General features: G+C 42.0%; 1 protein-coding gene across 1 annotated transcript; it reads left to right on the forward strand.

The window, feature by feature from the left end:
* Nucleotides 1–609: 609 nt before the first annotated feature.
* On the forward strand, nucleotides 610–10,705 carry LOC145793928 (uncharacterized). Its single transcript, XM_082876836.1, has 2 exons — nucleotides 610–759; nucleotides 10,316–10,705. The coding sequence occupies exons 1-2, from the start codon at nucleotides 610–612 to the stop codon at nucleotides 10,703–10,705; spliced, it is 540 nt and encodes a 179-aa protein (XP_082732962.1).
* The last annotated feature ends 5,328 nt before the right edge of the window (nucleotides 10,706–16,033 follow it).

Below are 16,033 nucleotides of genomic sequence, written 5' to 3' on the forward strand. Positions count from 1 at the left end.
AGCTAACGAGATGCCGAGAGTGTTGAGGCTTGGGATTTGCATGACGTTTACAGGAGTGACAATCGACCCAACTGGGTTGATGTATTTTGGGGAGTAAAGTGGCCAGAAAAAAAAAAAATTTTATTAAAAAAAAAATAAAATGTTAAACAAACTAATTAGCTTCAATAATGTTACATGATGACATCTAAGAAAATAAAAATTGACCCTTCATAAAACTAAAACAATTAAAATTTTGGGATCAAAATGAAATAAAATTGTATAGTTTAGGAACCAAATGAGTAATTTTTTATTTCAAAAATACTACTTATTTTGACAATGAATATTGGCAATGTCAACTAGTGAGACAACTTTAATACACATTTTGATAATGAAATTGTCACAATTAAAATGTTAAAAACTAAAATGACAGCAAACATATATTTGGGAAGGCACAATGTTGTGAGATAGAAGTGAGTATATAGTATATCAGTCGACCAGGATCATCGGAGAATTCGTAGCATTCTTCCCAAGTTAGCTACTGACCCCCTCCCCCCGATGCCATCTATGGACTCTCTAAAAATCTTGATCTGGAACTGCCGAGGGGCGGGTAATAGTACCTTTAGAAGGCACATGCGGGACCTTCTCCGACTGCATAATCCTGGTATACTCATTCTCATGGAAACAAAAGTCACCTACAGCTCCATGGGGAGCTTCTTCAACAACCTGGGCTTCACGGCGTCTACTACTGTCGACCCATCTGGTCGAGCTGGAGGTATATGTGTAACGCCCTCAAAAATATAACAATAAACCCATCAGATAAGACATGCATTTACATTTAAACTAACTGCATTCCTTTCATTCATTAGAATTCCAAGTCATAAGTATTACATGTTAATCTCATAACAAAATGCCCTACGGGCTTACAGCTTTCCAAGTTAACACTTGGTTACAACAAAGAGTTCTAACTCGTTTACACATTAAGCCCTTGGCTTGAAATTACATGTAATACATCAAAAGTAAAACGACAAAACTATGCCCGCCACTAGCCTCCCAGCTATGTCCTTGGAGGTGGCATGCTTCCTGCACCTGAAAATGATATTCCCATATAGGGTGAGCCACAGCCCAGTAGAAATACACTAAACCAACCATGGACAATGACTAAAACATTAGCAATTGATAGTTGGTCAACACTGATACAATCACATAAATTACATATTTATGTCAACGACTTACAAGTCCCAATTACTTTTCATTTTCCCTTTTTCAACAGATAAGCATGCTAGCTCTATCATCATTTCCACAGATATGTATAAAAACTATATCTCACATTCAGATAAGCATAAAAGCTATATCCACATTCTCAACAGATATGTATATCAACAATATCCACAGATAAGCATACAAGCTATATCCACACTCTACAACAGATATGTATAACCACAATATCCACAGATAAGCATATAAGCTATATCCACACTTCACAAAGATAAGCATATGAGCTCTATCTTCACTTCTCTAGACAAGCATATGAGCTCTGTCTACGGAGTTCATCCCCTATCTCCTCCCAATACCTATCCGGTTTAGAGGTACATCCCCTATCTTCCCCTAAACCGCGGAGTACATCCCCTATCTCCTCCTCTACACATAACGTATATAAACACATTGGTTCTATATACAATCACACAATACACACAATTAATGTATTCTATCAACCGTCAAATTCCATGACACATTCCATTGATTAGTTTCCGTTTACCTAATCATCATGCATTGTCTACAACAATCTCGACTATCCTCCACCGATAGCCCAAAGCAGTTATTTCTAAAACAGAAAATAAATGCACAAATGGATATTCAATCAACATTTCATTTCCTCATTTCTCACCAATTAATTATCCCAATTAATTAAACAATGTAATTAGGCCATTTTTCATAATTACTATTTCGACCCTTAGGTCCCATTTTCATCAATGATTCAACAATCATTCCATTTTCTATGCCAAACATGCATCTAGGTTTATTATGAATAAAACCCCAACTTTTGTAAAATTACACAAAAGCCCCAAACTTTCACAAAATTACCAAACCAAGCCCAACATCTCAAAATACCAAAATTTAAAGACAAAACCCATAGAGAGGAGTAGGTTATCCCTACCTCAAATTCGGAGTCCCAAAGGAGAAGACTACAAAACCCAACGTGCTCCAAAACCCGTGATTTTCAGATTAAAATGAAGCCCTCGACGATCAACAACTTTTTTGTAAAGGCCAAAGGTGAGTAAATCACTCCTACTAGATCAAAACCTAGAGAGAAGGTAGAGTCTAGAGTGAGAGGCTCAACAATGGTGATTTTGGAAAAGTAAGAGAGAGAAGAGAAAGTGAAAAAGTGATTTGAAAAGTCACAATTTCGGGACTTTAACCCAGGTCTCCGCTCGAGCGTAAAACACCCCGCTCGAGCGGCCACTCACAGACTTCCGCTCGAGCGGCCAACCGCTCGCTCGAGCGCAGAATGCACTCGCCCAGCACTTTCGCAGAACCAGGCCTCCGCTCGAGCTCCCAACCCTACGCTCGAGCTCACAACACTGCACAACAAGATACTGGATGGATGTATTCCCCGCTCGAGCGCCAACACCTCCGCTCGAGCGGACAGGCCAAAAATCTGGGCAACTAATTTTGGTTTCTAAACTCAACCAACCTGAAACAAACCTGCCCAACACATCCCATAACTCAAATACTAAGTAAAAAGGATGCAAACAAGATGATAGACAACTACCAACATCCACGGACACATGTCCGGATCACGGTATAACAAGGGTAAACCCGGGATCGCTATAACCTCCCCCCCTTAAAGAATTTCGCCCCCGAAATTAAGCACAAGTTGCAAAACAAGCTTTCCTCCATTTTAAACAGTGTTACACTTGAACAGTCAACAATTCGACCCATTACCGGTCATCCCATCCCTTAAACAAGAGACATATCACAATATGCAAACAACATATGTACTTTCAACATGCATCAACATTATGCACTATCCTTCCAATTTCAACAATATATTCAACAGATAAAATGTTACATTCAACTTCCATATGAGGCAAGTTCCAAAACATACTTTCAATAAACCAAACATTTTCAATGTTTCACAACTTAAGACATATATAAAAGCTCTTAAGTTCAACAAAAATGTAAAATTTAAATATAAGATTACATATCAACAAACAAGTCCGGATATTTCTCACGGACTTCCAACTCACGTTCCCAAGTGGCTTCCTCCACTCCGTGATGTTTCCACAAGACTTTCACCAAAGGAATGGTCTTGCCACGCAGGACCTGATCCCGCCTATCCAAGACCCGAACCGGTCTCTCCTCATACGAGGCATCCTCATCTACCTCTAAATCAGTCCAATCCAACACATGTGATGGATCTGGCTCATACTTCCGAAGCATACTCACATGAAACACGTCATGCACTCCGGACAACTGCGGTGGTAAGGCTAATCGATAAGCAACCTCACCAATCCTCTCAAGGATCTCAAAAGGACCAATAAACCGAGGGGATAACTTCCCACTCTTCCCAAACCTCATCAGACCTCGCCTAGGTGATATCTTCAGAAAGACATGATCACCTACCTCAAACGCCAAAGGCCTCCTCCTACGGTCGGCATAACTCTTTTGTCGACTCTGGGCTGTAACAAGCCTCCTACGGATAAGCTCAACTTTCTCCGTCGTCTCCCTAACCAACTCCGGACCCAACAAAGGTGCATCACCCACCTCGGCCCAACAAACTGAAGACCTACACGGTCGGCCATACAAGGCCTCAAACGGTGCCATACCGATGCTAGACTGAAAACTATTGTTGTAGGCAAACTCTACCAATGGCAAGTGCCTCTCCCACGTCCCACTGAAGTCCAGGACACAACCCCGAAGCATATCCTCGAGGATCTGAATAGTACGCTCGGACTGCCCGTCAGTCTGAGGATGATAAGCCGTACTAAAGGTCAACTTAGTGCCCAAGGCACTCTGCAAACTCTGCCACAACCTAGCAGTAAAACGAGGATCTCTATCTGAGACGATCGTCACTGGGACCCCGTGCAATCTCACTACGTCCCGAATATACAAGTCGGCAAGATGATCTACCGAATCTCTCACGCGCATAGGAATAAAGTGCGCCGACTTAGTCAACCGGTCTACAACCACCCAAATAGCATCACTACCCCGCTGAGTCCTCGGAAGACCTACAACGAAGTCCATAGTGACATGTTCCCACTTCCACTCGGCAATAGGCAAAGGTTGCAACAAACCCGCTGGCCTCTGATGCTCGGCCTTCACTTGCTGGCAAGTAAGGCACTTCGATACGAAAAAAGCCACATCTCTTTTCATACCCCGCCACCAAAACTGGCGACCCAAATCCTGATACATCTTAGTACCTCCCGGATGCACCGCAAGGCGCGAATGATGAAACTCTCGGAGTACTTCCTCTCGGCAAGACTCCGGTACAAACAAACGGTCTCGGTATCTCACACTCAGGTCGGGATACACCGTCAAACCCTTCTCAACTTTCCCACTGGAGATCTTTTCTCGGAGGGATTCTACCTCAAGGTCACCTCTCTGTGCCTCTAACACTCTAATCACAAGTGTAGGCTGCACCACGACAGAAAACAAGGCCGCAGCCTCAACAGATTCGCCCAGTAGCAAATCAAACTCGCCAAGTGCTCCCAACATCTCCCATTCCCGGATGGCTATACAAGCTACATCACCAATGGTTTTCCTACTAAGGGCATCGGCCACAACATTGGCCTTTCCCGGATGATAATGCAACTCAAAATCATAATCCTCGATGAACTCCATCCATCTCCTCTGCCTCAGATTCAAGTCTCTCTGTGTAAACAGATACTTCAAACTCTTGTGATCCGAGAATACCTCGAACCTCTCACCATAAAGGTAGTGCCTCCAGATTTTCAAGGCAAAGATCACAGCTGCTAACTCTAGGTCGTGTGTGGGGTAATTCTTCTCGTGTATTTTCAACTGACGTGAGCCATAAGCTACCACTTTCCCCTCTTGCATCAACACACAACCCAAACCCTCTCGTGAGGCATCACAATAAACCGCATAACCCAACCCTCTCTCCGGAATAATCAACACCGGAGCGGTGGTCAATCTAATTTTCAACTCTTGGAACGACTTTTCACAAGTCTCACTCCACACAAACTTGACTCCCTTCCGAGTCAGTCTAGTCAACGGTGACGCTAACCTGGAGAAATCTTTCACAAACCGACGGTAATACCCAGCTAATCCCAGAAAACTGCGGATCTCAAACACACTCTTAGGCTGTGCCCAATCTTGCACTGCCTCAACCTTGGATGTATCAACAGACACCCCTTCCCCGGATACCACGTGGCCTAAGAATTTGACTTCCCTCAGCCAGAACTCACACTTCCCAAACTTGGCATACAGCCTATGGGCTCTAAGTAACTCAAGCACCACTCTCAAGTGTGCCTCGTGCTCCTCCTCAGAAGACGAATAGATAAGGATGTCGTCCACGAAAACAACCACAAATCGGTCTAAGAACTCCCGAAAAATCCGGTTCATCAAGTCCATAAAGACTGCCGGTGCATTGGTAAGCCCGAATGGCATCACCAAAAACTCATAATGGCCATACCGCGTACGGAATGCCGTTTTCGGAATATCCTCATCCCTGACCCTCAACTGATGGTAACCCGATCTCAAGTCTATCTTAGAGAAACAACGGGAACCCTTCAATTGGTCAAACAAATCATCTATACGGGGCATAGGGTACTTATTTTTAACCGTAGCCCGATTCAACTTCCTGTAGTCAATACACAATCTTAAGGCACCATCTTTCTTTTTAACAAAGAGGGCCGGCGCTCCCCACGGTGAAACACTAGGGCGAACAAAGCCCTTATCGAGCAATTCCTGGAGCTGAACTTTCAACTCAACCAACTCTGCTGGAGCAAAACGGTAAGGTGCCATAGAAATCGGCGCCGTACCAGGCACTAAATCAATAGAGAACTCTATCTCTCGGTGAGGTGGCAAACTAACAAGATCTTCGGGAAAGACATCCGAATACTCACAAACCACCCTCGGTAACACAACCTGGGTCTCACCACTCTCACCACTCTCAAAGCTAGCAAGTAGACCACTAAGCTCACTTCGCCCTCGCGAATCATACCCCGGTGGCAAAACACTACCAACCCGGTCTCCCAAGAAATGGAACCACTCCCCGCTCAAGGTACATAACGTGACCCTCTGGCGGTAGCAATCAATAACAGCCCGGTATGACGATAACCAGTCCATACCCAAAATAACATCAAAACCCTTCATGGGCATGACAACAAACGGAAAAGGAAGCCTATAGTCGGCGACCTCTATATCGCATCCTCTAACACCCTGTTTCAGAATCAACTCACCACCCAAAGGCGATACCACACAAATAGGAGATGCTAACTGTGCTAACTCCAATTCCAAAACAGATGCAAATGCAGCAGATACAAAAGAATGAGATGCACCCGTGTCTATCAACACATTAGCAACCGAGTTGCAAAATAGAAAAGTACCTCTCACTACTGATGGAGCCGGTACTAAATCCTGCGCGGTAACAGCATACACGCGCCCCGTAGGCCCCTGGTCTACCTGCTCACCCCTCGGAGCAAAAGACTGCTGCACAGACTGGGATGACGAAGCTCCCGGATTGGCCCTCGAGGCCTGCACAGACTGAGCTGGCTGAAAACCCTGCGTCTGCCTAGAACCAGACGCTCCCGAAGTGGCACTCAACTGTGGGAAAAACCTCTTCATGTGCCCAGGTTGTCCACACTGATAACAAGTCAAGAGCTGCCCCCTGCCCAAACTCTGACTCTGCGGTCTAGCTGAAGAAGAAGCAGCTTTCTGACCCCCACCCTTCTGCGGGCAAACTGAAACCTTGTGACCTAACTAGCCACACTTGTAACAAGTGAATTCCCCCTGACTGCCTCTCCCCGAGCCTACACTCGGCACTGGAAAGGTCGATCTAGAGACTGCACCCTGAGACTGCTGAGGGTTATAACCCCTCTGCCTCCTACCATCACTCTGACTATCCTGGCTCCTCTTGGAGCCTCTCTGACCCTCATCCTCCTCCTGCATCATAAGCTTCATATGAGCTGCAGCATCTACCAGGTGTCTATACTCTCGAATGTAAGACCCACCAATTCTCAACTTGAGGCCCCGCCTCAACTTCCGCTCAAACTCATAACAACGGCGTTCCTCAGACGCCACCAGTTCAGGTGCAAACCTGGACAGACTGGTAAAAGTAGCCTCAAACTCGGCCACTGACAAGCCCTGCTGATTAAGCCGGCTAAACTGATCCCTCAGCTTCTCCCTAGCTACTGCAGACAAAAACCTCTCCTGAAAAGCATTTATAAATGCCTCCCAAGTACTGCCCACACGAGCCTTCTCGTACTTCCACCATTGACCCGCATCTCCCTTCAGTTGGAAGGATGCCAAGGTCACTTTCAGTGCTCCGTCCTCGATGCCAAGCATCTCAAACGTCTTCGTTGTCTGTTCGAGCCATTCATCTGCCTTAAGCGGCTCTTTAGGATCCCCGATAAACTCGTCCGGATTACACCGGAAAAACTCCCTCTTCAAGAAAGAAGGCCCTGCCTCAGCTGCCTGATTCCCAGCTCTAAGAATACCTAAAGCTCCTGCTATCTCTCTGGCCAAGGCACCCATAGCCTGCTGACCTACTGGCTCGGCCACATTGGCCTGCCCAACTCCCTCCTGCACTGCCGGAATCTCACCCTGTAACGGTACTTCCTGCCTCGCAGGTCTACCACGCCTAGCACCTCTTCCTCGTCCTGACATCCTAAATAAGGCAACACAGAACGTTAGCACATTTATAAATGTGCCGAAACTAAACACTCACGTCCTAATGCATGGACAACTGTAATTCACTCCACATAAGCACATAAACACATAAGCACTTACGAACTTCATTTCCGGATAATAATAGTCCCGAGGCGTTACTAGAGTTCCGGTTAGAAACAGCATTGATCAAGTGCCTTTCCAACAAGACTCCCAGAAACTCAAGGATCCAATCAACATCCTAGAAATTAAATCCCATACCCACATAGTCACATAAGCATGTTATCAAATAAACACGTAGCATATGGTACTACATCTACGTCTCTATCAAGCGAGACAAGCCCATTGTGATCCTAATCACTTCCCACGTACCCAAAGTATTCGAACCCGGTACGCTCTGATACCAAGTTGTAACGCCCTCAAAAATATAACAATAAACCCATCAGATAAGACATGCATTTACATTTAAACTAACTGCATTCCTTTCATTCATTAGAATTCCAAGTCATAAGTATTACATGTTAATCTCATAACAAAATGCCCTACGGGCTTACAGCTTTCCAAGTTAACACTTGGTTACAACAAAGAGTTCTAACTCGTTTACACATTAAGCCCTTGGCTTGAAATTACATGTAATACATCAAAAGTAAAACGACAAAACTATGCCCGCCACTAGCCTCCCAGCTATGTCCTTGGAGGTGGCATGCTTCCTGCACCTGAAAATGATATTCCCATATAGGGTGAGCCACAGCCCAGTAGAAATACACTAAACCAACCATGGACAATGACTAAAACATTAGCAATTGATAGTTGGTCAACACTGATACAATCACATAAATTACATATTTATGTCAACGACTTACAAGTCCCAATTACTTTTCATTTTCCCTTTTTCAACAGATAAGCATGCTAGCTCTATCATCATTTCCACAGATATGTATAAAAACTATATCTCACATTCAGATAAGCATAAAAGCTATATCCACATTCTCAACAGATATGTATATCAACAATATCCACAGATAAGCATACAAGCTATATCCACACTCTACAACAGATATGTATAACCACAATATCCACAGATAAGCATATAAGCTATATCCACACTTCACAAAGATAAGCATATGAGCTCTATCTTCACTTCTCTAGACAAGCATATGAGCTCTGTCTACGGAGTTCATCCCCTATCTCCTCCCAATACCTATCCGGTTTAGAGGTACATCCCCTATCTTCCCCTAAACCGCGGAGTACATCCCCTATCTCCTCCTCTACACATAACGTATATAAACACATTGGTTCTATATACAATCACACAATACACACAATTAATGTATTCTATCAACCGTCAAATTCCATGACACATTCCATTGATTAGTTTCCGTTTACCTAATCATCATGCATTGTCTACAACAATCTCGACTATCCTCCACCGATAGCCCAAAGCAGTTATTTCTAAAACAGAAAATAAATGCACAAATGGATATTCAATCAACATTTCATTTCCTCATTTCTCACCAATTAATTATCCCAATTAATTAAACAATGTAATTAGGCCATTTTTCATAATTACTATTTCGACCCTTAGGTCCCATTTTCATCAATGATTCAACAATCATTCCATTTTCTATGCCAAACATGCATCTAGGTTTATTATGAATAAAACCCCAACTTTTGTAAAATTACACAAAAGCCCCAAACTTTCACAAAATTACCAAACCAAGCCCAACATCTCAAAATACCAAAATTTAAAGACAAAACCCATAGAGAGGAGTAGGTTATCCCTACCTCAAATTCGGAGTCCCAAAGGAGAAGACTACAAAACCCAACGTGCTCCAAAACCCGTGATTTTCAGATTAAAATGAAGCCCTCGACGATCAACAACTTTTTTGTAAAGGCCAAAGGTGAGTAAATCACTCCTACTAGATCAAAACCTAGAGAGAAGGTAGAGTCTAGAGTGAGAGGCTCAACAATGGTGATTTTGGAAAAGTAAGAGAGAGAAGAGAAAGTGAAAAAGTGATTTGAAAAGTCACAATTTCGGGACTTTAACCCAGGTCTCCGCTCGAGCGTAAAACACCCCGCTCGAGCGGCCACTCACAGACTTCCGCTCGAGCGGCCAACCGCTCGCTCGAGCACAGAATGCACTCGCCCAGCACTTTCGCAGAACCAGGCCTCCGCTCGAGCTCCCAACCCTACGCTCGAGCTCACAACACTGCACAACAAGATACTGGATGGATGTATTCCCCGCTCGAGCGCCAACACCTCCGCTCGAGCGGACAGGCCAAAAATCTGGGCAACTAATTTTGGTTTCTAAACTCAACCAACCTGAAACAAACCTGCCCAACACATCCCATAACTCAAATACTAAGTAAAAAGTATGCAAACAAGATGATAGACAACTACCAACATCCACGGACACATGTCTGGATCACGGTATAACAAGGGTAAACCCGGGATCGCTATAATATGGATCATTTGGGATCCTACTCAGGTCACTGTTCGAGCTTCAGCAGCCTCCAATCAATACATTCAGGCCACAGTGCACAAAACAGACTATGAGGAATGGGTTCTGAATGCTGTTTATGCGAGCCCAAACCCAACTACTAGGGATTCTCTTTGGGAAGACCTTGAAGACACAGCAGCAAGTATGAATAAAGCTTGGCTTGTAGTGGGCGATTTCAATGACTATGCTAATCTCAGTGAAAGGAGGAGCTTCACACCCTCCTCAAACCTATCCAGGACCCAAAGGTTTGCTGATAGGATCAACAACTGTAACCTTATTGATCTAGGGAGTGTTGGCCCTCGCTTTACCTGGACTAACAATAGGCAAGGCATGGCTAACACTATGGAACGTTTAGACAGAGCCATGAGTAATGAGTAATGAGCAATGGCGGGCTTTATTCCCTGAAGGCACGGTGCGAACCCTGCCAAGAACCTATTCAGACCATTCTCCTCTAGTAGTCTACACTCAAGGTATGCACCCCCCCAACCCTCAAAATAGACCGTTTCGTTTTGAAGCTGCTTGGCTTTGTCATTACAATTTCACTAATGTTGTTAAACAATCTTGGCTTAACATGGATTTTAACCTGCTTGAAGCCATCAATAATTTCACCCATTCTGTTAAAATCTGGAACAAGGAGGTTTTTGGTAATATTTTTAAAAGAAAGAAAAGTCTTCTTGCACGGATTGAGGGCATTCAAAAATCCCAAAATAATCATTTTTCTCATAATCTTCAGATTCTTGAAAAGGACCTTATTAAGCAGTTTAATACGACCTTGTTCCAAGAAGAACTTTTGTGGTACCAAAAATCCCGTACAAATTGGCTTACTATGGGAGATAGCAATACCAGATTCTTTCATATCTCTACCCTTAATAAAAGGAGAAAGCTTAAAGTCCAGGTTCTTAAAGATGATACTGGGAATTGGATCTCCAATTGCCATGAACTAAAAGCTCATATTCTGGACCACTTTACAAAGCTCTTTCAGTTTGAGGATACTCATTTCTTATCTAATTGGGTTAACATTGCCAAAACTGGTTTCACTAGAGAAGATAATGACCTTCTCCAAACCCCTGTGAGCAATTCTGAAATTTGGAAAGCCATTCGCAGCATTAAAGCCTATAAAGCCCCTGGGAAGGATGGCCTCCAAGCGGTTTTTTACCATACCCAATGGACCACTATTGGCCCTTCTGTCTGTAATTTTATCAAAGATTGCTTCCATAATCATTCTGTTCCTCCTGAGATTAATGAATCTCTGATTGTTCTCATCCCTAAGATTCAAAACCCTAAGTCTTTGAAACAATTTAGATCTATAAGTCTGTGCAATGTTTCTTACAAAACTATCACCAAAATTATAGTCAACAGACTTAGGCCCTTTCTCTCTAACCTCATTAGTCCAAACCAAAGCAGCTTTATCCCTGGTCGCACTACCACTGATAACATCATCATCACTCAAGAGATCCTGCACACACTTCGAGGCAAAAAAGGTAAAATTGGGGGAATGGTTCTTAAAATCGATCTTGAGAAGGCCTATGATCGCTTATCGTGGGATTTTATCCTCCATTCCCTCAAAGAGCTGAACCTCAATCCTGATTGGATCACTCTTATCATGAATTGTGTGTCTAATGTCAATTCTGCTATTATTTGGAATGGTGAGACTCTCCCTATCATATCTATGGGTAGAGGTTTACGTCAAGGTGACCCTCTTTCCCCCTATTTGTTTGTCCTTTGCATGGAAAACCTTTCTAATATGATCAGAGCAAAGACGGATAATGGAGAATGGAAGGGTCTTAAGGCCTCCAAGGATAGCCCTCCCATTTCCCATTTGTTCTTCGCTGATGATCTCATCCTTTTTGCTAGAGCTACTAGGAGAAATTGTGCTTGCATTATGGATGTATTATCTGAATTCTGTGTTATGTCTGGGCAAAAAATTAATTTTCAAAAATCAAAAATGTTCATCTCCTCTAATGTCCCTAGAAGAGAAGCCATTTCTTTAAGTTACTTCTGTGGTATCTCTCTCACTGACAATCTGGGCAATTACTTGGGCACCCCTATGCTCCACAGTAGAGTTTCTAAAAACCAGTTTCAAGTTATCCTTGACAAAATGGCTCAAAGACTTTCTGGTTGGAAAGCCAAAAACCTATCCCTCGCGGGTAGAACAACCCTGATAAAGGCGGTTACTTCGGCTATGCCTAATCATCTTATGCAGACTATGGAACTCCCTCGCCACACCTGTGACCAAATTGAGAAACTCAACAGAAATTTTCTATGGGGCAGCACTGACACTCGCAAGAGGGTTCACCTGGTTAACTGGCATCAAGTCTGTAAAAGCAAGAAGCATGGAGGCTTAGGAATCAGAAACATCAGAGATCAAAATTCTGCTCTTATTGCTAAACTAGGGTGGAAACTTGTCTCCAACTCTGAAGAGCTTTGGTGCACCATCCTCAAAACCAAGTATCTCAAGCACCACTCTCTCTCTAATTGGCCCAGTGATAGGAAAGCCTCCCATATCTGGCGCAGCATTGTTAAAAATAGAATTGTGTTGGAACAGAACATTAAATGGAATGTTGGGACAGGAGAACTGATTTCCTTATGGAATGATTGGTGGTGTGGAGACCAACCCCTGAGCCATACAAACCAGGGAGCTCATCTTGATGTAGCTACCAAAGTCAGCTCCATCCTTGACGAAGAGAGTAAATGGGACTTAACTTCTATCCAGCACCTTCTAACCCCTCAAAATACAGATGACATTCTTAGAATTCATAGACCCAGGTATGTTACTTATAACGACACTCCCCATTGGAGAGGCTCATCCAGTGGCAACTTTTCTACAGCTGCAGCCTACCAAGCTCTTGCCAACACCGATTCTGCTGGAACCAACTGGTATGGGATATGGAAAATCCAGGCTCCTCATAAGCTTAGACATTTCCTTTGGCTCGTCATGCATGAAAGACTGCTCACAAATCATATGAGGGTTATTAGACATCTCTCTGATTCAGACATCTGCCCCAGATGCCACTCTACTAGAGAAGACATGCTTCACCTCCTCATTAACTGCCCCAAGGCTAAGGTTTTATGGGTAAAGCTGAAGAACCTTCATTGGTGGCACCTAAGCCAACACAAAACTCTGCAGGACTGGATTAGGATAAATATCAAGAGCAAGGAACTCATTCATGATATCCAATGGCCAACAGTTTTTTTGACAGCCTTATGGACTATTTGGAAAGAGAGAAACAAAGAAGTTTTTGATAACTCTACCCAACCTCCCCACATCAGTGTGAAATCCATACTGAATACGGCTTTGCAAACTCAGGCAGCCTTCCAGAATTCACTTCACCCCAACTTTAAGGAACCTTCTCTAATGTCATGGTCTTGTCCTATTGCAGGTAAGCTCAAGATGAATACTGATGGATGCTCTAAAGGGGATCCTGGGCAATCAGGCTATGGAGGTCTACTCCGAGATGCAGTTGGTACTTGGATCTGGGGCTACTATGGTTACTTAGGTAACTGTCACAGTTTGGAAGCTGAGCTTTGGGGCATCTACCGCGGCCTTACCATCATTCTGCAAAAAGGATTGGCAAACATACAAATTGAAACAGACTCTCAGCAGGCATTGGAGCTTATCCAAGGTGGAGCTGGGGAAAACTCTCCCTACAGGGCCCTAGTTGAAGATGCCAATTTCCTGCTGCGAAGATGCAACTGCACTATAGAAACAATTCCCAGGGAAGCAAACCAGTGTGCAGATGCTTTGGCTAATTTAGGAGTCAATCAACAAGAGCACCTCATCTTGAAAGAGGACCCTCCTGTTCCCATCCTATCTTTGTTAACTGCTGACTTGCTTAAAGTTGGCTCTGGAAGGGATTAATCTCCCTAGACCCTCTGTTGTTTTGTTTGTTTTATCTCTTCTCATGAATCAAAAAAAAAAAAAATAAATAAACCTTGTAGAGAACCGGAATCAAAAGCAAAGATAAGTGTGGAGGCCAAGGCCACAATGGCTATGGTTACAAGGAAAAAGTGAGTGGACATTTTAATTGAGGCAAATTGCAAATGATTGAAAGAAGGGTTAGCTATATCTAGCATGGCGAAGAGGTTGTGTGCTTATAGATATAGATTGATCAGATTAGTTGAATTTGTCATTATATTTTTGACAATTCCAAGTCTTCAATGGTTAACTTTTTTCTTCATTCATCTTGGAATGAAGAACCATGAACGGTTCTTCAACAACTTTACTAGTTTATAATTTTTTTGGGGGCAAATTACGCAGATGATCCTCATATTTTATTTTGTGTCATTTTAGTTCTTATATTTTTAATTTGTTCAAATTTTGATTTTTAATTTTAAATTTTTTATTAATTTGGTTCAATTGATAATGCCGTTAGTGTTTTTGACAGAAAACAATTATTGAATTAGTTGAACTCACTGAGTTGAGTGCGTTTATAATTTTGCTCTTAAAAATATGACACGCCACTTATGTGCGTATTTTTTATAAAAAAATGCTGAGAGTTGTAATCAATTGAACCAAATTGAAGCAAAGTCATAAATTCATATAAAAATTAAGCCAATTGAAATTATAGGGATCAAAATGATATCAGGACCAAACTACAGGAACTATTATCGTAATTTGTAATTTTTTTTTAATTGCTTTTATTGACTTCTCTCTGTCCCTCTTTTTTTTTTTTTTTTTATTTTTTTTTATTTTTTTTAATTTTATTTTTTGTATATGACAGAGGATTTCAACCAGTCCATCATATCAGCCAATATAAGTTTTTAGGACAAATTATATTTGTGGTGCTTGTAATTTGCTTCATGAGTTAATATGGTAATGGCTAAATTACTCAAATAGTTTCTGTAGTTTACCTGTATTTTTATTTTGGTCTCTATTGTTTTAATTTGATCAATTTTATCTCTTAATTTTACAAATTGTGTCATATAAATCAAATAAAATAGCGGCAGCTAAGTTTGATGGAAGGAAAATTAAATGGTGTTTCAATTTGGTCCCTGTAGTTTATAGGATGTGTCAATTTGGTCCCTATAGTTTATAGGAAAGTCAAAAAAATAAGGACCAAATTGACACATCTTGTAAACTATATGGACCAAATTGAAACATCATTTGATTTTTCATCCATCAAACTTAACGACCGTTATTTATTGGACTAATATGACACAATCCATAAAATTAAGGGAAAAAATTGAGTAAATTGATATAACAGGGACCAAAATGAAAACAATGTAAATTACAGGGACTATCACTGTAATTTTTCCTATGGTCATTGTAGTTTTAATTGTATCAGTTGTGCCCTATTAATTTTGCACATTGTAACAATTTAGTTTTATTGATAGCTAACATTAAACAAAGAGGAAATATCATTTCCTCCCAAGCTATCACGCGTTTTTCACGTTGACCCTCATACTTCGATTTATTTTAATTTAGTACCTAAACTTTTTACAAATTGATCAATTAGACCCCTGCCATCACCTTTCGTATACAATTGGACGAAATGTGCTGATGTGGGGGGGGGGCAAATTGATTTTTAATTTGGGGATAAATTGATTTTTAAGGCATAATTTGGGGGATAAAATAAATTGTTAAATTAACTTTGGTGCCACGTCAACACATTCCGTCCAATTGTAGACAGAATGTGACGGCATGGGCCAAATTGATAAAAAAAAAAATGTGAAAGTTTAGGTGTAAAATTGATATTAATCGAAGTC

Source organism: Camellia sinensis, chromosome 6, assembly GCF_055761805.1.
Source record: "Camellia sinensis isolate YWXY chromosome 6, ASM5576180v1, whole genome shotgun sequence".
Taxonomy (NCBI): domain Eukaryota; kingdom Viridiplantae; phylum Streptophyta; class Magnoliopsida; order Ericales; family Theaceae; genus Camellia; species Camellia sinensis.